Source organism: Panthera onca, chromosome A3, assembly GCF_046562875.1.
Source record: "Panthera onca isolate mPanOnc1 chromosome A3, mPanOnc1 haplotype 2, whole genome shotgun sequence".
Taxonomy (NCBI): domain Eukaryota; kingdom Metazoa; phylum Chordata; class Mammalia; order Carnivora; family Felidae; genus Panthera; species Panthera onca.
The window spans coordinates 116,666,314-116,690,078 of NC_138341.1; the positions used below are offsets into that span (position 1 = coordinate 116,666,314).

Genomic DNA, 23,765 nt, shown 5'->3' on the forward strand with positions numbered 1-23,765 from the left:
CCCATCTTGGTGCCCTGTGTTCTCCATCTGGAGTGCTATTATCAACTGATGTTGGAACAATTATTACACTTTAGCTTGCGTCACAAAGTGCCTGCCTATTCATATCATCTCAGTCCCTACTTGAAAGCATCCAATGATGGAAAACCCACCACTTTCCTAATCTATTTTTAAAAAATATTTTAGAGAAAGAGGCAGGGGCGGGGGGCGGGGGGAGAAAATCTTAAGTAGGCTCTAAGCTCAGTGCAGAGCCCAGTGTGGGGCTCAATCCCACGACCCTGGTATCATGACCTGAGCTGAACTCAAGACTCATATGCTCAACTGACTGAGCCACCCAGGCGCTCCTCTCTTAATCCATTTAGATAGTTCCATAAAGTCCCACCCAAACCAACTCAAGTCTGCTGAATCCTCATTTCTACATATTTGTCCTGTATCTCCCCAGTCTAAATTTCCACAGGAAAGCCTTATTCCATCTCTCTCTGAGAACCCATCTGACCTGGAAGCAGTGAAACCCCCAGCTAATATCTGGAAAAAGAGCCCCAGTTCTTTTGAATGTTGCCCCTAGAATGTGGCTTGTAGACTCTGAGCAACCTGATCTTCCCTTTGAAAGTTCCCCAAGGAAAAGACACAGAGAACACATTCTCCCAAAGGAGTGGGACCACAACTTCCCCAAATCACAGTCTGACTCCATGCTTCTCACTTTACATGTTCTCTGCAGAGCAGAAACAAATGAAGGATGTTCATTTCACTATTGCTGAGAATAGTAAAACACCTGAGACAGCTTAAAGATCTATTATGTACTAAGTAAACTATGATACATTAAAACAATGGAATGTTGAGCAGCAGCGGGTAAAATATAAGGCAGAACTATATTATATTGGTATTATATGAAAAAATGGTAAGAAAAGTAGGACTCCATGTTAAACTTCAATTGTATGTGTATATACAATAGATTTGAATATGTTGATAAAATACACACACACACACACACACACACACACACACACATGGAAAAGTGGACAACACACCAAAGAAATGCAACTTTTAGGTGTACCTCAGAGAAGTGGGATGAAGGTAAGGATTTTACATGATCCTTACACTTCTGTAATACACTTCTGTATTGTTTCCATATTTTAGTTTATTTTGTAATTTTTAAAGGGCTTCATTATTTTTTTTCCCCAAACCACAACTCAAGTCCTCTTCACTATTCAAAGCCCAAAGCCTCTACCTCCGGTTCAACAACTTGTACCTAAATCCAGAGTTCTCTTGCCTCCTCTCTGGCTTCTCCTAAAGCACTGCCTCAGCTAGTCTTCCTTGATGTCAGCTTCCAGAGTCTCCACCTTAATTAGAAGCCTTGCATAGCTGCCCACGGCCCTTAGATTCAGAGCCAAAATTCCTAGCAAGGTCACCTTAAGGCACAACTCCAGAGGGCACATCTACACAGAATGCAGTAGTTGTAACAATATGGTGCCCCTGCATCCCTAAAAATTCAACCTTCAAACCCCTTCCCAGTCTGCTCTACCTCCTACCATTCTACCACCCAACCAAATAGTAATCCAAAGCTATTTCTGGTTCCTCAAACACACGCACAAGCTGATACCTCTGAGTTTCTGCCTAAAAAAATGTATTGTCATCCAAAGTTCTGCTATGACATCATTGCTTTATGAAGCCTCACCCACAATCCCAAAGTAAAATTTATCATCTCTCCTCTGGATGATTACATGGCTTCATCATCTTCCTGCAAGCAAACACACACACACACACACACACACACACACACACACACACACACACACAGTGTTTTATTAACCAAACAGAAACTAGGTCATACCACTTCTCTGCTCAAAACTCTGGAATGGCATCACAAAACACTCAAAGTCCAAAGTTCTTACAATGGTCTATAAGGCTCTCCCTGCAAGACCTGACCCTTATCTAACTAATCATCTAGCCACATAAGTATGTTCCAATCAGGTTTCACTTCTGACACACATACACATCAATCTCATTCCCTGTATCAAAGCTTTTGCATGGTCTTCATCCATATACAGAAAATAAGAAAGTAAGCTGTATTAGAGTAGGAACCACATCTGGTTTGCCTATTTCCAGTACCTACAACAGGACCTACCCTATGGTGGGTATTCAGTAAATTAAATATTAGTGATTTAACACTGAAACTGCCACCAAAATTTCGATTTTTGTCTGTCTACCCTCATAATCTATGGGCTCCTTGGAACTAGGACTGGGTATTATTTCTGTATCCCTAATATCAGTGGCTTAGTACATGGTACTTATAACCATTTGTTGAATAAATGGTAACATGCTTTTGCTCAACTCAAACTTTCAGGCCTTTTCCATTTGAACTACTGTCCAGCAGTAAATCTTCTCTATTCTTATCTTGTACAACTGAGCTTTAAAATTTAAATGCAGGACCCCTGGAACTCAAAACTAAGTGACAATTTAAAAATGGGCAAAGAATTTGATCAGATATTTCGTAAAAGAAAATATATGGATTGGAAATATACAAAGGAAGAGTGATCGACAGCACTAGTCATCAGGGGAATGCAAATTAAAACCACAATGAGATACTATCACATATCCACCACAACAGTTAAAAGTAGAAAAACTGACAATACCAAATGTTGTCAAGGATGTGGAGATCTCATACATCGCTAGTGAAAGCATTAAATATACCACTTTGGAAACAGTTTGGCAGCTTATTAGAAAACCAAATACACATCTAGTCAAACAGCAATTCCACTCCCAGATTTTTATCCAAAAGAAAACGTTATGTCCACAAAAAGATTTATACAAGAATGTTCATAGCTGCTTTATTTATAATAGCCAAAATTTTGAAACAGCCCAAGTGTCCATCAATATGAGAATGAATAAACCTTAATATTTATACATGTAAGAGAAAACTACGCAATAACAAAAAGAAACTATTAATATCTGTAACATGGATGAATCTGAAGCATAAAATACATAGACTCCACTTACAAAGTTTTAAGGCAAGCGAAACTAATCTATAATGAAAAAATTCAGAATAGTGGTTATTCTTCCCATGTCCCCCAGGGGAGGGGCAGGTATTAACTGAAGAGAGAACTCTAGAGGGAATCGAAAAGTTCCTCATCTTGATAGGAATGTGAACCACAAATGCATTTTTCATTGCCATCTAATGATACACTTAAGATGTATACATCTTACTGTATGTAAATGTTACCACCCCCCCAAAAAAAACCTATAAGAAATGATGAACTCAAGACATGTTGAAATATTTATGGATGAAGTGTGCTGATACTTGCAATTTCTTTTAAATCCACAATAAATAAATAAATAAATAAATAAATAAATAAATAAATAAATGGTATGTTGAATGGATATGTGGTAAAACAAATATAGAAACATTTAAATTGTAGAACTTAAATAGTAGATATATGGATATTTACTGTATAATTTTTTCAACTTTTCTGTATACTCAATGTTTTCACAATAAAATGTTGAGGAAAAGTTTAAGTGGAGGACTTATATTGGAGAACTACGGGTTTATCCCTGATACTTTGTTGAGAACTACAAAGTATTAGCAGTAATTATCTGTGGTGGTGAAGTTACAGGCAACTGGAGCTGCGGCCTTTTCCCTCCCTCCAGGGCTTCTCTAAGATCCCAGAGACAAAGAGGCTTTGGGGAAGACACTTTGGCAGTGGGACAGGCGCTTCTTGTGCTAGGCCTCAATTTCTGGCAGATTAGAGCATTCTTTCCTAGTCTATTACCATTTGCACCCCTTCCCCACAGCTAGTCCTATTCTATCTTTTCTTAAGTTTCTTCTCTGACCAGACTAAAACCCCAATCAGAATTCTGTGGACCTACATGTGCAAATGGGATGGGATTCCATTTCTGAGAGTCAGAGCTTCCTGTGCTACCACAGTTGTTTTTCACAAATCTGCCCCCTTGGCTTCTCGTTGGAATAAGCAAATCCTTATAATGTGCCGTTTTCTATCCTTTGAATCACATTCCCTTTACATTATCTAATGCCTGGGAGTAGTATACTCTCCCAAATCCTGTTGATCTCCTTTAAAATCTAGCTCCAAGCCTACCTGTTTGGAAATCTTACATAATTAAAACTCCTAGTTCATGTCACTCTTCTATTCCATATCCTTTGAACAGCTACATCCTTAAGCCAGACTCCTTTACTTTTCATCTGGTGCCATTATAATTAATCCCATAGGACTTTCAGCATCCTTTATAGGACTGAAATTTTATAAAACCATATTAAATATCACATTTAAGTGAGTCAATAAAAGCCTCTAAAACTTTCTCATTTATTTTTTAAAAGAGGTCTAATATTTGCCAATATTCTGAACCAGCATATCTTGCCTGGATGTCTATAAGAGTCTGCATTTCTTAACTGGTCTCATTTCCACTCTCAGTTCAACAAAGTCAGAGACCTTCCCTGACTCCAACCCAACAATACCCAGCTTCTCATAAACCTATCAAAATGTGTAACTTGTTTATTTACTTGCTTATTATCTATTACCTCTAGTAGACTATAAATTCAACATGGGAAGAAACCAAATCTGTCTTGTTCCTATTCTAGTGACTCACACATAGCAGGTACTTTGTAAATGTCTGTTGAATTAATACTAGGAAAGGAGTGATAATCCAGGGATCCTCAGAAACGACCCAAATCTAGTCCTAGCCTACTGCTTGAAACCATCAAGAAGAAATGAGCTTTCTAGAACACTCAACACAAGACTAGCTTATTTCTATGTGCCCCCAGCACCCCCAAGCCTTCCATTCTGTGCTAGTCAGGAACTGCAAACAGAAACAACTAAGTATATATAGCACCAATCTTTTCTTCCTTTGTCTTCTACCACTTGAAGCCTCCTTCTCTTGTGCTCTCCCCTGTAGGCTGCTTTCTTCTATTGACAGAAATAAAAAAGAACTGAGTGAGCATCTAATCCAAGTCCCTCAATTCAAGGCGGAGAGGTAAAATGTGATTTAGATAAGGCCACACACATCAGGTTCAACAAAATGAGGACCAAACTCAAATATTCTGACTTCTACATCGTCTAGAACTTTGATTTTTTTTTTAACATTTATTTATTTTTGAGACAGAGTGCGAGCGGGGGAGGTGCAGAGAGGGAGACAGAATCCGAAGCAGGCTCCAGGCTCTGAGCTGTCAGCACAGAGCCGGATGCAGGGCTCAAACCCACAGATCATGAGATCATGACATGAGCCGAAGTCGGATGCTTAACCAACTGAGCCACCCCGGTGCTCCTCTCCTCTAGAACTTTGGACTATAGTCATATCCTTCTCTTCTGAACTTTCCTTCTTGTATCCAACAGCAACATGATGTAGTGGGCAAGAGTATGGGTTCTGCAGTCAAGAGACCAGGCTCCAAATACTGGCCTTACTCCTCTCCCTGGCCACAATGAGGTACTACTAATGCACCCACCAGAACAATGTCCTACCTATGTAATTTGGGCAAAATACTCTCTAAGGCTCAGGTTCTTCGAGAGTAAAGTGGGGGGTATAATCTTTTTCTAAAGCTGTATATAATGTATGCAACGTGCTTATCACATCCTGCAACTATTATTACCAATAGCTATTAGCTATTATTTATCCTTCAAGTCTACCTCTTATATGTTCTCTTTTTCACAATATTTCGATCACTCAACAACTTCTCACCCTGGACTACTATACTCAATCTACACCATAACTGTCAATGTTTCCAGCTCCTTGACTGTCCATAAAATAACAAACATCTGTAGAACAAACACTGCTTCAGCATCTCCTATTTCACACAGCACAGACCTAAGCACAGGACAGCAGTTCAAAACACCTTGAGGGAGGCTTGTAGCAGTGTGCTGGAGCAGGCCTGTATGGTTTGCAAGAGATGAGTGGTACATATGACATAATTTTGTAAGTGAATTTGGTAAAGGTTTAGGTTTAAGCCACAGAGATGGGGCAAATCTTAAAAATCAGGGCTTCCCTTCCCGCAGCTAGCCAGTTTATTATTGTTGATAGGGAATCCCACTTTGCCAATAGGGAGTAACTTGTCCTTTGTTTTCTATGGCATCCCCTGCCCTGCCTTGGAGATTCTAACTCTGCCCTTCAAAATTCCAAGAACAGATCTGTTCTCCTGGATCCACCTGGATCCATTCAGTGCCAGTTGAGCACTCCTTCATGTTTAGGAACTACACTGCCCTCTTCCCTTCCCAAAGTCCTAACAAAGAAAAAAAAAAAAAAAAAAACAGATTTCAATCCCATTTTCGGGCTTCGAAGAGGAGAATAGAGCACCAAAATGTATGGGTGGCAGGATCACTCCAACAAACCAAAGCCATGCTCACACTCCTGTTGCCTACCTTGGCATGCTGGAGCAGCTCAGATGCTAGATCAAGTCCTGAAAGCCAATCAGGAAATTCTCCACAGGCTCCCAATGGGCAGAACACCACGGATGGAATACTCCTTTCCCTTCAGATTAAAAAGACAAACTATGCCCACCACCACTGTTCCTTTCCTTCTCTGCCTCATCAAGAGACATGGATACAGTAGACAAGTTTTTCTTTAACCCCTGCTTCTCCTTCTGTATAACACAGAGATTTCCCAAATTTAAATTAGCAGCCCCAAAGACAGCCTCACAGGTCACAAACTGAACAAAATATGTAAATCCTTACTTAAAAATCCTTACTATAAAACTACACAGTCTTTATTAATACATATGACCATAGGCTACTCAAATTGTGTTTAAAACTAAAATGTTAAGCAATAATTTGGTTTAGATCCATATGATACTTAGAAGTCTGGTTGCCACTGTATTTGGCAATACTATAAAGCTTAAAATGTGAATGTCACACAAAAAGTGAAAAGGGGGGAAAATATGGTACAATAAACAGTCACAGGGTTTCTCCTGTGACTATATTCTGTGACAGTCAAAAAAGTTTTAAAGTCAAACTACATCAATATCCCCAAAAGACTTATCAAAAGTTGAACAAATACAACTGGTGTCCAACTATTCAAAAAGAACCTAGCTTGAGGAGTGAATTTGATAGGGGGAAAAGAAGCAAACTGAGGAAGAACACGTAGCCTTCAAGCAAAATAGGACTGTACTGGTGGGAGTTCTGTGCCCTAGGACTCTGATGTGTTTACACAAAGCCTCCAACTGTTACTTCAAAATAAAGAGTATTGGAGCAAGGTCAGAGTCCCTTCCCCAGCAAGCTCAAGACCCCTGACAGAAGGGTGCTGCCAGTGGCCCTTCACATCTCCCAAAAGTAAGGGACAGGCACTAGTTAAAGGAGGAGCTCTGCCTCTGGAGTCATGCAGACAGCTTATGATTGAATATTATCTGCTTATCCTTACTATTAATGAAACTGAGCAAGTCACTTTGCTTCTTTTCCCCTGGATTTCCCCCAATTGTAAGGTGGGGATAATAACAATAGTGCCAACTTTACAGGGTTATTTTGAGGATTAAATGAGGCCAACGATGGAAAAGTATGCCCTGCCTGACACTAATACAGTAAGTGCCCAATAATGTGTTAACTGATCCTATTCTCAGTACTCATAAATGGATCCTTTTGTGGCATCATCATCAAACTTGTCGGTTCATGGGACAACCAAGAAAAATGTTGCTGGTCCACCTGCCCCAGAGGACCTAACTGGCAGGAATGAAGGCCCTCCCTACTTTTCTCTCCTAATGAAATTCTCAAGCTGCAGTGTGAGACTGCTGTCACACTCAGAAAAAGCAGCAGAGCCATCACCAGACCAAAATTTTGAGTTCCACTGGCCTTTCTTTAGTTTTAAGGTTCAAATTACCTACAAACTTCCAGAAACAGAAAGGCTGGGTACACAGGCTCACAGAAGCTTGAAACTGGGTATAATCAGATTATCTAGCTTAATCTAATTTTCTAAAACACTAAGACCAGAGAAAGGAAATGATTAGCCCTGGGACACACGATAACTAATGAACCACAACCAAACTGCCTAAAAATGTGTTCTTTTCCATCCATTTTAGCAACAGCTCACACCTTGCAATCCAGTCCAATCTGAAATCCACCTGGCCACTCCACATGAGCAGTAAGCCTCATGTGGTCTCTTCCCATGACCTGTACCAACTAGACTTATACACTGATGGAAAATAATTCTGCATCTACCACATGTTCTATTTGTCCGTCAGGGCAGGAATACAGGAACTGCTAGACTCCACGTTTATAGGACTTATCAAAGAAATAAACTTTAAATAACAAGCACAAATTCTGCAAGGTAGAACTCAGGAAAATGTGATTTATACCAAAATTTACATAGAACACCTACTAGGCCGCCAATTCTGCCCACCAGCCTGCCCTGCTGGAATCTACATTCTTTTAATCTACCTTCTTTTAACGAGACTCCTGCCTATTGCCTGCATAGTGTAGAAGACAACAGTACTGGACCACCTTCCTGAGCAACTCCAGGAAAAGGGTATTGGTAAGAGCGAGTGCATTTCCAGTGTGCAATGTGAGGTATGGTATAAAGAAGCCGAGTGAACAGCAGCAGACCAGAGCCTTAGAAAAAGAAACCTACCTACTGTTCATAATGCAAGCACCCCTTACTGGAATAAATCCACTTGGGATACACAGGAGGTCTTAAAATGGGTTATTCTTCAGAATTTGTATGTTAGAGAAGTTGGGAAATAAAAGAGAGGACTTGAACAATAAGGAAACCACATTACAGACACACACTGATCTGCCCACTTGCCACTGTAGATGGGGTGTAGGATGGGGTGGGGTGGGGAGAAGGGAAAAGATTCTACTTCTGCTGCTGGATTCTGATGCAGGATTAATAAGTTTATAATGTAAGACCTAGTTAGTCAGTGAAAAAGGTAACTGTAGCCCATAAAAATGTTAACTGAGGCAAATAAACTGCCTCAAAAAAACATGCCAACATAAGAGGAAGGGGAAAGGTTAGGAGGAACACAACAAAATTCAAATACTCAAAAGTAAACACACAGCTGAAAGAGGCAGCACAGCTAAGAGAAATGACAGGGGATAACTTTTCTTATATTCTAAATCTGTACTGTCCAAAAGGATGGCCTCCTACCCACAAGCGGATATTGAGCACCTGAAATATGCTTAGTTCAAATCACAATATGCTATAAAATACACATTAAAAATTTGGTAAAAAAACTCAATAATTTTTAGAGTATATACTGAAATGGTAACATTTCAGGATATACTGAGTTAAATAAAATGTATTATTAACTTGTTTTTTTTGTTTTGTTTTACCTTTTTCGTGGCTACTAGAAAAATTTAAATAGTGTAAGTGACTCTTATTTCTATTGGACAGTGTTGCCTAACATGGGGAATCTCCAAAGATCAGACATGGAAAAGCAAATTTTCTGTTGTTCTGTGAACGTAGAACTGTGCTGTTTGATACAGTAGCCACTAGCCACATGTGGCTTATTAAATTTAATACTAGCTACTACAGGGGCACCTGGGTGGCTCAGTCAGTTAAGTGGTCCAACTCTTGATTTCAGCTCAGGTCATAATCTCATGGTTGGTGGGATGGAGCCCCATGTCTCGCTCTGCACTGTCAGTGGAGCCTACTTGGAATTCACTCTCCCTCTCTCTCAAAATAAATAAACTTTTAAAAAAAATAGTAGCTACTACAGTGGCTAATAATCAGCATATGAATGCAGATGAGAACACTTCCATTGGACAAAACTCTACTGGACAGTGCTGATCTGGAATAACAAGAACAAAGTAGTGGACATCTCATTCAGAAAAGCTAAAAATATCAAATCAATGTAAAACTAGAAAAGAATGAATTTCAGATAGTCAACTATATACAACTGGTTAAATTGATGGAGGAATTCACTTAATTCTGGACCATTTATGAATGTCTTATTAGGCCATTTGTTTATAAGAAGTGGTATACAGCAGCTAGTCAAAAGGTCATTAAAAAGATAAAAGATTCTATCCCTCTGCTAGGTCAGGACACTCCTAGTACCAACCCTTACCTGCCTGCCTTACTCACCATTCAGCTCAGTCACACCACTCAGGCTACACTGTTATGGAACAATTTTAAGAGCCTCCAGAACAAATACCATTTTAGGTAGTGCCACTGTGTTCCCGCACACAATTAATCATTTCATTTTACTAAATTAATATTACGTCCCCAAGAACCTTGGTTAGAGATCATGCCTTCCCTCAGCTTACACACAAGGCTTCCATTACACTTGTTCTGTCTGACCATTTAGCAACTGGCCAGGAAACCCTTTATCCATTTCCTGTGGGACATGAGTGTACCCTGTACATGCACAAGTACAATGGAGCACTTACTTGTATAATTTAAGACCTTAGGTCTTTAAGAACAGGCATCTTATTTTGTTTCCTTTTCTACCACAGCATGGAAGTACTGGGCGCATAACACTGCTCAAAAAATTTAGTTAGCATGGGTTACTGCTAGGGCTAAGCTGATTATCCATGTGAAACGGTCTTAAAAGCTTAGAGGCAAAAGACATTTCCAATTCCAACCTGTCAATTCAATGATCATCAAAGCAAGGTAACTGGAAGCATCTACTTCAGAAAGAGCTGCATTAGTCTTTCCACTTTAGCCAGATATATAGCAGAGGGACCCTGATGGTCCCATAGGCCCACACCACAGAAAGCGAGTTCTGTATAAAGGACATGACCATCTCTGTACAGCAACACTGTATGTGGGGGAGTGTAGTGGAGGATGGCATTAACTCACTTCCAAGTGGAACAAAAGGAAAATGAAATCAGCAACAGCACCAGTTAGTATGATTTAAGATCCCTTAATAAAGTAGCTGAATTTCTTTACCCTTAAACCTTCCCCACTCTGCAAGGACTAACAGGTGACTTATGGTAGCACAATGTGGTTGTTACATTTGGTATGTAGCACAAATGCTTAAATGACAAATCTTATTTATGAAGAATGGTGAGTGAGGTCACATCTCCCCCCCCCCCCAGCCCCCCACCATTAAGAGTCTAGACTACAGACATAGCAGTGAGAAACTCATGGCCCTGGTTACCAGCAGATTTAGTATTGTAAGCAGGTAAAAGGCGGGAAACAGGCAGTATCAGAATGTAGAGAGAATCAAACACTAAGGGCAGCCTGTTTGAATATAGCACAACTTACTCCTGGGACTGTTACAATTCTTCAACATCTGACTCTGTCCATATTGAATTATGTTCCACTGCTGGTCATACCTCTATTTTCCCCAAATAGTCACCTCCTCCTTCTCTCAACATGAAACAGCCTTTGGCTGACTGGGAAAAATGACTTGAAATATTAAGTTACTAAAATCAGAATCCAGATGTCTGGTTCAGCTGGGATGCCAATTCCAATGTCTGTTGTGTCATTTAGCCACTTCTCTACAACTTTTCTTAGTATCTATGATTTAACTATCAACATTTTCACTAGGGAAAGGTTCCTGGGCCTCTTAAAAGAATTCAAAGATAACAGCTAATGAGATTTGCCTCAGCACTATTTCCTGCCACCAGATTTCTGCCCCTGGGGCTAGAATGCTTTCATCAAGTGGCTTTATTTTTTTTGCCCCTTCTGTACTCTTCAGTAGTAGAGCAATATGTAGAAAAGCAGTGCCACCTTAGTTGCTCATTGTTAGTTACGCTGATCCAGAAAAGGAGCCATATTCTAAGAAGCTTCTGAGATCATCTGGCATAAAGTAGCTCAAGGCAACAAGAATAAATCCAGGAAGCACAGTAAAGAATTAACATTTACATGAACAGGTACAAACAGGAGGGGTTTTCCAGAAAAGTCACTATAGCATCAAAGAATTGTGCCACCACCAGAGTATACTCTTTCCAGAACATTTTAGATAAGTCAATGCAATCTATCAGATTTTATACTAAAAAGACAAAACTGACACCAAACAATTTTTTAATTAAAAAGCATATTCTTAGATTCGGATTCTCATATCCCATAAAAGCTCTACTTTTGGGGGGTAAGGAGAATGGTGGCGATGCACAAACTGATAAACCACTTCTTGCTGTAAAACACTGGAAAGCAGACAACAATGAGTCAAAGTGAGGGCTCTCTCCTGAACAAGAAAACGAAATGTATTATTAGCATACGGTCTATCCCTTTAAGATGGTAAGGGCCATTCTGGGTATCTGTAGGCAGCTGATTTCACCCTGTGATTTTTCAAATGCTTAGTCAAACCGTCATAATTTTAGAACAGTTCAGCAACCACCTGGAATTATATGTTTAAGTCTAAACCCCTCTAAAACAACTTCAGTATTGAAACTCAAAACAGACTAAAAACTTTCGTGATAAAGGTAAAAGTTATATTATTCAAGAGCTTTGGTTAAAAGAAATAGCCCACTAGTTTATCTGCAACTCCAATCCAGATTATTTTAAGGCCTCTGGAGTTTATGGAAACTTTTCATTTGCTAATTTTTTTTAGCAGTTGAACAAATGTGGAAGGGACAAAACCAGAGCATCAATGTCAGAAAGCAGCAGTATTTTTGATTCCTCTCCCACACCTCAAAACACCTCACATACTCATACAAGAATAAGTAAACAAAAAAGAAAAAGCTTTAGAAGTATGTGCAACTGACAATGCATTCTGAAGATTTCTTTTTCCATTTCTTAATCAGTTTTTTAAAAAGACAATTCACAGCCCCCTTTAAGACTCCCTCTGTAAAAAGATCTGGTTTCTCATACTTTCTGAGTCCACATAACGAAGTGGCTTGCTAGCAAAGCACACAAGATAAAAGTCTGAAAAGGTGGATACCACAGATTTGACCTAGAATCAAGTTTCCTCCCTGCCGTTCCAGGTATCTTCTTTCCACACTTCAGCATTAGCAGACAAGGATAAGCAACAATGGTTACCTCCAAGATCACCAAATCCATCTTTCCAAAGGCACAAAGTATTTGTAGGAGTTAAAAACAAAACAAAACAAATAAACAAAAAACCCTGATGGTATAGCTCAATAGAGTACTCTTGTGTAAAGCATTAAAAGCATCAGCCTCTTTTATTTTGTGACAAGTTTATTGAACAGTATTCAAGACTTCATCTTTATAAACAAAAACCTCTGCTGAATGATGCCAAGGCAGTATTTGCTGGCAATGTTGTGGCCATACTGGCAATGAATCGTTTTATTGTGTTTGGTTTCTAAAGCTTGGACTACTGTAGAACTGCCGGTAAAACTACTTAAATGTGGTAATTTTGCAAGAGTGGGAAAGTTTTAAAAGTGATCACTGCCAGGAATTCTTACAGAAGATTTAACTAGCAGCAACTTTACAGTTTCTTTACTCATTTTTAAATGTTCTTGAAATTGATGAGTGGATTTATTTTTAAACACTTGACCCACGCCTGTACACAATGACAGAATCCAATAAAAAGGACTTTGAGTTTGATTAAGGCTTTCATGGATCCTTATTTTATCCAAGGTATGTTTGCTTACGTACATACACGGCCCTAGATTTTCATCCAGTGTGTTAAGACTGACCTAATTACACTGAACATTACTCTCTGAAATTGTGAATAAAAAGTTTCCTAATGCAATTTTCACGGTTGATGCTTTGACAACTTGGAGCACAAAGCTAGGAACTACATTTCACTTAACAGTGTTGCGTTAAAAAAAAAAAAAAAAAAAAAAAAAAAAAAAAAAACCACTAATAATTATACATCCAAACTACAGTATTAAACACAGAATACACCTCCAAATTTTGCTTGTGAACTAAACGTTTCACCCGAGTTAAGAAAAAGTTTACAAAATTGCTTATTTATAAAATACATTTTGTAGATTTCTCTAATCCTTTAAACTAAAAAAACCAAAACACCCCAGCAAGGGGGTGGGGAGGGAATTAATCCTAAAGGAAAAGATTCTCTTCCGTTCATGTCACCAAAAACAGACAAAATTTACACAGAAAATTGAAAATATCATGATAGTGTTTACAAATGCACACAACTTTAAGCAAAGCTTTACAAATCCTTCATACCATACAAAGCAAATGAGAAAGAAATTCATTTTTACCCCAAACCTAGTTATAAGAAAATTTGCAGGAAGAGAGGTATGAATAATTTCACAGAGCATATTTTCAAGAATTTTTTAAAACTCAAACTCCAATGCCCAGAACAAGATGAACAGTATGCTTAGCAGTTAGCACTATATTAATAAGTCTCAGATACACAAAAATCAAGTTCCAGAGGGCAAAGCATTTAATTACATTTCACAACGAGAAGCACTGTTGTGACTCAACCAAATATGAAACACAGTTCTCTCCAATTTCTACACAAACCACTATTTTCTTAATTTATTTAATTTGATGAACAATGAAATCAAGTTTTCCTTTTCAGCATTTATCTGAGATGTAGAAATAACAAAGTAGTTGCAATAAAGTATATGAAATATTTAATAAGATTGTACGAACATATAACCAAAATAAACTGTGGAAAAAAGATAAAAGGCTTTCATCTTCAAACAACCCATTTTTCTAAAATGAAAATAGTCAGCTCTCCAATGGGGAAAATAAACTGCAGTTGAAATAAGACTCCCAAGCAGCGCTGAAGTTTTCTGCACTTGGTCTTTGGAATGAGAAATGATTACTTAATAGAAAACTTAAATTGAACAGCATATATAAACATCATATTGCTTTTTTAGTTGAGGAGGCAGTATCTAGTGATCTGTCAAAGCGAATATGCATTCATGAATTGTCAAAAGACCCACAACACAGCCATGTCTTCTTTGAAAGTCTAAATAATCCTCTCCCTAAACAAAAAATCCTGTACTGTCAATCCTCTAAGATTGTAGTGATGAAAAGTCTCTCCAAATCTTATCACACAAATGAAACTGTTACCACTCTTAACTCTAAATTATACGAGACTCTGTATTTCAGTGTTCCACTGACTTGCAACACCAAAAAGGCACTATTTTTTTTTTTTAACAGGAAATACTTCTTTTAAAAGGCTGACACCTTTGTAAGTACATTGATTTGCAAGAAATGTTGGGAATGTTTCAAACCAAGACAGAGGCCCAAGTAAGACAAAATTTGTTTTTCATGATATCTCACCAATCTCCCATTCCATATGTTTATAATATAATGTGACACATCTTTAGAGCATTTTAACTAAGAAGGAAAGTAACCATAAGTAGAGCCTTTTGTATCAGTGAGCAGGATGTTGTAAGGCAAATGTTTTCATGACAAGGACACTTACCAACCAGAACCCATGTGGTCCTCCTGCCTTAGTGTCCTGAATGCCAAAGAAAAGAGTATGAAAGGGCAAAGAGTCTCAATTCTCTCCCCTCTGGCAGCTGCACTTGTACTCTGCACTTGTACTCCTTATGAAGAATTTTTATAAATAGGCTCCTGATCAAACAACTAGACCAAAAAGCCCCCAAAGTAACAGGATTAAATGCACATCTATGGAACCACTTATGGATCTTTTATTCTATAACACTATTGCTAACAAAGCTAACAATTTCAACTTCAGTTAAAAAAAAAACAAAACTAGATATAATAATGCTCTTTCTTATAAATGGACCCTCTTTGTTTAGTTACAGGCCAAAATTTCACACAAATTTGGGACAGAACAAAATTGCCAGAATATCAGTCCATCATGGAAAGGACTTCAAATCCAGCATCTTAAGCAATGATTATTACAAGTGGTTTCGGGTTTTTGATGCCATCCAAACAACATGAACAATTTTTAAACTGACTAAACTAAAACGTGGCGGTCAAACCAAAAAGGCTCTGGTAGGTAGAGGACTCCATATTTTATTTTTGTGGCAAAAGTACTTATTTCACACAGTTTTAAGTGTGACATTAGAAATCAAAGTTCAAGGTTATAGCACAAACCAAGTGTGGAATTTTATATTAAAACAACAACAACAAGAACAGTTCTGCTCATTTACAAATGAGTCAATTAGGCAAACAAAAAAGCAGCAACTTCAGAAGCAGGACTGTCTATACAGCAAGAACCCTCAAGAAGCAATAAAGGTACATACAGTGAATCTGTATACAGAGATTTTATTCAATTTTAAAAGAAAATGAGGACTTTAGACAAAGCTTTGACCCTATAACAAAGCAAATCTGTCCAGCTTTAAACCAAATTCCAAGAGTAGCCAACTTCTATTTTTCAGCAGCTGGCAAGAGCACCCTTAATGAGCTCTATTGACATTTCTATTTTCTTCATCTCATATGATATAAAACAAAACCAATCTAGAGACTCCTTGATAAGCTTTATATGGTCATTTGTGTTTTACAAATGGTTTCTCTAATGGTATGCCAAAATCATTTTTGTGTTCTCTCCAGATAGCTTTACTGTAACATACAGCAATATTTATACTGGTAGTGAATCTTCTGTAAACAGTCAACCAATGCTCTATGTTATAGAAACCAATCTATATGCAATTGAAACAATCCACAGGTTCTAACCTGGAAATACTAGGAAAACAATCTGGATGCATTAATCACAGCACTATGAAGATCTACCCTATAAAGAATTGATGTGAACAGCTACCCTAAGACAAGTTTTACTTTCCTTGAGCCTATAGGTCTGTCATTTAAGTCAATGACAGCGGCTGTGGCTTCATCCCGAGATTCAAAGGCCACCATGGCTTCGCCTGTGGGCATACCTTTTTCATTGTATTTTAAACACACTGAGCCTGGGATCACTTGATAGCCATAAAAGAAATCTAAAATCTCATCAATAGACACAGTAAAGGGCATATTCTGCACTTTAATTACTGTTGGTCCTGGTTTTCCAGAACTAGATCCAAAGCCAGGGGGTCCACCAATGTGAATTGGGCCAGGCCCAGGCCCAGGGCCAGGCCCAAAGGCTGGCGGCCCACTCAAATGCCCAGGTGCACTTCCAAGACCAGGAGGGCCACTTCCAAAACCTGGGGGGCCACCTAAACTACCAGGGCCATTTCCAAAATTCTGAGGGCCTCCTGCAAATCCTGGCCCACTTAAATTATTTGGTCCACCTCCAAAACCTGGAACATCCAGTCCTAGACCAGGCAAACCACTATTTCCAACTGAAGGCATACCAGGCCTAGCATCACCAAAGGCCCCTCCTAATCCTGGAGGAGGGAGTGGTGGCCCAAAGGCATTCGACCCGCCAAAATTACCAGGAAAGTTAAATGGAGGCCCATTGTTGGCCTCCTTAGATCCTACAGTCAGGAAGGCATGTTCTTCACCTCCTGCACCAGGCATTCCTCCACCGGGCATTCCCGCACCAGGCATTCCGGCACCGGGCATTCCGGCACCAGGCATTCCAGCACCGGGCATTCCTGTACCAGGCATTCCCGCACCGGGCATTCCCGTACTGGGCATTCCCGCATTGGGCATTCCCGCATTGGGCATTCCCGCATTGGGCATTCCCACACTGGGCACTCCTGGAACTGCAGGATTACCTGGCACAGGTATCTTTAACCCTTTTTTTCCTTGGGCAGGGGGATTTTTCTCAATTTCTCTCATATCTTCTAGAGTAACTACATGAACAAAAGCTTCTCTCCCGTTAAGTTTTTTACGGTGTAAGCGTTCAGACTTACGTGCATCATCTTCATTTTTAAACTGAACCAATGCCTGTCCTAGACCTTGCCCATTGTTATCAACAAGAACATGTACAGCATTTTCATCCACTGGGATTCCTTCTAGGAACTGAAGAACATCCATCTTGGTAATGCTGAATGGAATATTTGTTATGTGAGCACAGACTTTGGCAGAGCTGACATCCCCCTCCGGATTTAACATCATTTCCCTCTGGTCATAGCTGAAGTTCTGCAGTCTTTTACGAATCATATCTATCTTTTCTAGCATACCTTTCTTAGTAATTGGATGAACTTGAATAAAGCGATTGCCCATGTATTGTTTATGACGACACAGAGCAGCCTTATAGTCAGCCTCATTTCTGAATTCTACGAAGCCTTCACCAGTTGCTTTCCCATTGGGTCCATAAGCGATATAAATACTATCTTCCACAATATCCAACTTTTTAAAAAAATCAATGACATGTTTGTTTTCTGCTTCAAATGGTAGCCCTTTCAAGTAAACACAAAAACCAGCCTCATGTGGTGATCTTGACCTCGACCTTTTCTGCCCACTGGGCGATTTTGACCTGGGAAGTGTCTGAGGTGGGGGATGGGTTTGTCCAGAAGGTCCTATACTTTGCTTAAAAGTGATATGGCCTCCAGCAGCTACCCACTGTCTCTCTGTGGCAGGACTAACTTCCACATAGCGTTGAATCATCAGCATTCTGTTTCTTTTCAAAGCTTCAAATGTATCTTGAGGGGAGAGAAATTTAACCAATCCGTTCCCATTATTTCGACCTACATGATCTTTCAACAAATGCACTGCATCAACACGGAGCCCATGGAAAAAATCTCTGACATCATTTTCCATTGCAGAAAAGGGCATACCATGTACACTGACATACAGATCATCGGGGTTGATGGGAAGTGGTTTCACACTGCTTTGAGAGTTCATCTGGATAGGGTTAACAGGATTCAATGGACCCAGAAACACAGGGTTCAGATTATTGTTCAGATTCATAGGTGCTCCAGAGCCATTCATTCCAGCAGGTAGAGGCGCCACAGGTGGCGGGTTCAAGGGTGGCATGCCTGACATGGGTGGCAGTGGGGTCATGGGTGGCACAGAAGGGACTGGGGGGATTGGGGGCACAGGAGGCACAGGAGGCAATGTAGGTACCGGAGGAGGAACTGGTATTGGGGGAATGGACGGCATTGGTGGCAAAGATGGCATCGCTGGGATTGGAGGAATTGGTGGTGGTGGGACTGTGTTCATTGGAGACGCTGTGCTTGGAATGGTTGAGCTAAACGTTGGGCTCCCAAAAGAAGCCCCCATATTTGGAGGAGCCGTTCCTATGCTGGCTGTGGAAAATGTCTGTATGTTTTTGTTGCTTTCATGAACCGATGTAGCGGCAGTAACTACACTGGGTGAAGGATTATTAAAGTTAGGTACTGTTGTAGGCAAGTTTACCCTGCCACCCATTCCTGAGCTAGGTGGCGGTCCTGATCTACTAGCATTTGCTGGTGGTATATCTAAGTTGGCAGTTTCAAAACGCCTACGACTCAGTTCAATCATATTCTGCATTTCCGTTTTACTACTCAACAAAAGTGTTACTTTTGACCCTTTAATTGTACCACCTGTGCGCATCATACCAAGCCTTGCATCTTCATCAGTGGCAAAAACGATGAAAGCCTCACCCAGTTCACCCCCTACAATATGCACGCCCCCATCAGGGATGGTCAATCCAGAGAAGAAGTGGCGAATGTCCATGGTCCCCGCCACAATTGGGAGACCTTGCAAACGGATGACCACAGCCATGCTGCGCTGAAACCATACACACCTGCAGATGAGAAAAGGCAACGGCCAGGTCAGACTCCTGTTCATCACACCAAGTTTTTAGCTACAAGAATGACCAGCTACCTTATTAGGCCCTCAAACTATCTCAAGCAATGTAGGGTTTGTTTTTTTTTTAATTTGAATATTCTAAAAACTGAATATTATGTGCCGTTTACAATGTAAAACCTAGACAATTTCAACTTCCAAAAGACATTAATTCTGTAAACAGTTAGAAGTTCAGTCCTATGACTCAAAAGTTTCAGGAAAAAAAACCACCATAATGAAAGTAAAATCACCAATTATATCACTCAGACCACTAATTATTCAGTAAGATTTAAAAGAAATGCATAAGTCAGATCAGGACACAAAGTTTAACAGTCTGCAGGGGGAAAGCATGCAAAGGATGTATCAAAGTTAATATTTAAAAGTGACTTAGCATTTTCCTTTATAAACTTGACAACTTTGTAGAATTATCAGTGTCATTTTATATGACTCAATCTCAAAATGCAAAAGAGAAACAGAAAACTGGAATACTAATGAATTACAAATAATTAACACTAAAGTAGATTCAAGTCTCAAATGAGAACTGATTCCATATTTCATCCTAAAACTCTTCAATCTGCATTACAGCTCTATTTATTAAAGAAAACTACATATGGAATTAGTTACTACAAACAAGGTTAATACATACTAAGAATCCAAAGAACTACTGAATAAAATAGCCAAAATCTTAGTTATCCATAGTCGTCACTCCAAAAAATAGAACCTAGTTACAGTGTCATTCACCAAAGCTATTTTAATTAAAACTCAGATCCAATGACTCATTCCCAAACCTACCAATACACACACACACACACATTCATTTTTCTCACAGAAGGCTGATAATTAAAAAAAAAAAAAAAAAAGGGTATTTTTTTGTTTTATTATTTTTTTTTTTAATTTTTTTTTTTTTTTCAACGTTTTTTATTTATTTTTGGGACAGAGAGAGACAGAGCATGAACGGGGGAGGGGCAGAGAGAGAGGGAGACACAGAATCGGAAACAGGCTCCAGGCTCCGAGCCATCAGCCCAGAGCCTGACGCGGGGCTCGAACTCACGGACCGCGAGATCGTGACCTGGCTGAAGTCGGACGCTTAACCGACTGCGCCACCCAGGCGCCCCGGTATTTTTTTGTTTTAAAAAGAACTAGGGTATATAAACTTTATTCAGTGATTGTTATAGTCTCCTACCCAATGTAATTACTGTGGAATTTCTGGGAGCTCACTGATCTCCTTAGATGTCTCATGTTTAACTAGTCGAAAAGAAAAGTTTCTCCCAGATTTAAGTAAAATTTCACTATTTCAGTTCTTACGGCTTTCAAGTGTAAATGCAAGGGCAGCCCTTTGTAAACTGATACAAAACAAATTCTTCGGACTAGAAAAAAATATTAATTTGAAATTTATGTGGTCAATAACATAGGGTATTTTCCAATCCATCTTAAATATCAACTTTTAAATATAAACCTATTAGAGGCACCTGGGTGGCTCTGTCAGTTGGTTAAGGGTCTGACTTTTACTCAGGTCATGATCTCACAGTTTGTAAATTTGAGCCCCATGATCAGTCTTCGCGCTGACAACATGGAGCCTGTTTAGGATTCTCTCTCTCTGGTCCTCCCCGACTCTCTCTCAAAATAAATAACTTTAAAAAACATATACATATATAACTAGCTCTGTGACCTCAGGAAAATTATAAATGACTTGAGTTTGGTTTTTTTTTTTTGTTTTTTTTTTGTTTTTTTTTTTTAAAGGGAGGGAAGGAGAGGGAAAAACAAAAACTAAAAACAAAACAAAAACAAACCGACTTGAGTTTGGTTTTAACACTTTTCAAACAGGAACATTAAAAGACCAAAGTTTCCTGCTGCAAGCTCTAAGAATCCTGTAAACCTCATGAAAAGAATTTTTCATGTCAAATATTATGTGAATATCAATTTGATGAAATAAAATCTGTAATTATATTTCAACCATTATGATTGCTGTACACAAAACAGAAATATACTGTTTGGCTTTGACAGTTTTCTCACACACATACACAAAAATAAAAGCTACTTTCAAATTTAATCCAGAAAGATGGACTGGCAAACAGAAAATACTCTTATGAGACCATTATAAAACACTAGAAATCTGGGTGAGGAGGGAAGCCTTTCGTTTTTTGTTTGCAAGAGTCAGCAAGAAAAATTAATACTAAAAAAATTAATCACACCAACAAACTCTTTTCTCTTATTTACTACTTAGCAATCTATATGAAAGCTCATCAAGACAACTCCAAGTCATTAAATTCTCATTCCTTACTATCTCTAGCATATTAGCTATATGCAAAATTAAGACAGTATTCCCGTTCAACTTTAAAAAAAGCTTTATCATTTAATCACTATATGGGGGAAACATCATGGATAAGTAGTCTAGGCACCCAAAAAGACTTGAGAGAGAGAGATGTTAGTTTACACTGGGACAGTAAAATGGGAATTTGATATGGTCCCAAGAACAGAAAAATTAAACACAGGGCTAAAGTGACACACACAGCAACTCTTCAAAAGCCATCTGCTACTAAGAGAAGGGATGTAGTGAAAGTCTGCGCAAAGTACATACGAAAACATGACACTGAAAATCTGCCCAGATTACCAGCTAGAAAAAGGGCTGAGGATTAAACCAAAGTAGAGCATAAGACTTACTCATAAAGCCATCTAAAGTGAAAAACAGTTTCCAGGTTCCAAAAAAATATGAAGATCTGCTATTCTGCTACTAAGCGCCTGTTTGACAGGTAAGTCATTTCAACTACCTTGAGCCTACCTTTGTTATTTAACAAGAGGGTTAGATTCCAATCACTAAAGTTCCATCTAAAGTCAAAATATGTATTCTAAAACATATGACCCATTATCTATACCTATACCTCAAAGGAATATTAAAAAGCCGTACCAATAACAAGCACCTATATTTGTAATTAGTCTAGAATGCTACAATGAGGGAAAAAAACAGCTACTTACTGCCTAATAATCAGGAATTCAGCAGGAGAAATGCATCTAAATAAGACTGACCCCCAAAGAAAGCAACAACTGTTCAAAGCACCCAGTCCACCCCACCCCCATCCCTCAGATAAGACTGTTAAAAAAAAGCAAAAGAAAATCCCCCACAATTCAGCTGCTACACAAATTTTCATGTTACTAAATAAGCTATCTCATTTTAATTTGTATAAAAACAAACCCTCTATTCAAAATCTCTTACCTGATAAAACAAGAGATGTATTTTCTTAACAAGAAGTAGAGGCCAAGTCAATCCTGTGGGCAACCAATTAAAACCAACTTTTAGACTGCAATAGAGAATAAATGGAGGCAAAAATCAATGCAGGAAACACAAAACAACACGCACAGGCCACACTGAACTGTACATTATGAAGGCGAGTCTGAAACCACCAGAGTACTTCATTAGAATGCATATAAAAAAAAAAAAAAGAAGAAAGAAAGAAACACATGTACCAAAATCCCACACATGCTTCTTACTTGGTATTGCTTTCAAATTTGAGTATCTCTCAAAACATAATATATTTACATACATTAAGAATGTGCCATAAATTAGTCCAAGAATGAATCAATTAAAAACGAAAACAATCATAAAGCTCAGATTCACAGTTGATAATTACTTTTATTACTTGATGATTAAACCAGTCCAGAAAATTCCATCAACACAAGTCCAACTACGACCTATTTCCTTAGGTCCCACCAAATGTTTGATGAAGAAGCACAAGTTTGCACAATAACAGTTCCAAGACAAAGGACAGTCATCAATTCAAGTGTACTTATAGAAATTCTTGGAATTACTTTCAAAATATTTTCCTTTGCACCAAAATAGCATCAAGAACCAAGAAATATAAATGAAGAGAAAGTTCAGGCTCTAAGGACTAATTCCTATTTAAAACCAGTGGGGTTCAAAATCTTAAAAGTGCTTTTTCCTTCTAACACCAAAACTGTTCCAAGAAACTCATAAAAACAAAAAACAAACAAAAAAACTAAACTAAAAATGTCTGGCATATTAAGAATACCTCCCAAAGTAAAAACGAGTCACTCATGTCTTACTGGAATTTCTCCCAAACCATGAAGTTATAAACAATTCACAAGCAACACAGAAGACCAAATGATCAATTACTTTCAAAAGATCATTTTTTAATTTAGAGAAACAGAGAAAAAAATTGTCACTGTTAAGTATTAAGATTACCAATAGAACACTACTTAGAATGATGCACATTTTTAACTATCTTTCAAGATACCACCAGTGCTTAATATTCATCACCAAAAAGTAAAACTTTAAAAACTTTTAGTGTTACTCTAAACTTTTTCTAAAGGACGAGCTAAACATCTTGTAAACAATTACTCAAATTACTTAAGAATGAGATTTTTTTTTTGCCACAAAA

At 38.6% G+C, this 23,765-nt stretch overlaps 2 protein-coding genes across 8 annotated transcripts in view; both read right to left on the minus strand.

Annotated features, from left to right (window-relative positions):
- Nucleotides 1-22,673, minus strand: RBM12 (RNA binding motif protein 12). Its single transcript, XM_078444119.2, has 2 exons — nt 22,583-22,673; nt 1-19,330 (listed from the first exon to the last, which is right to left on the minus strand). The coding sequence occupies exon 2, from the start codon at nt 19,306-19,308 to the stop codon at nt 16,477-16,479; it is 2,832 nt and encodes a 943-aa protein (XP_078300245.2). The 5' UTR covers nt 19,309-19,330; nt 22,583-22,673; the 3' UTR covers nt 1-16,476.
- The window catches only part of CPNE1 (copine 1), a 35,278-nt gene that overhangs the window by 6,737 nt on the left and 4,776 nt on the right, over nt 1-23,765 (minus strand). Inside the window, exon 2 of one of the 7 annotated variants that reach the window (XM_060616662.2) lies at nt 22,583-22,635. The exons of 4 other annotated variants lie outside the window; for them this stretch is intronic. The gene's annotated coding sequence lies outside the window, so the exon portion shown is untranslated. Of the gene's footprint in view, nt 1-19,187; nt 19,303-22,582; nt 22,668-23,765 lie in introns of those variants that run through there. 2 more of the 7 variants (XM_060616651.2, XM_060616687.2) reach the window with 2 other exon arrangements.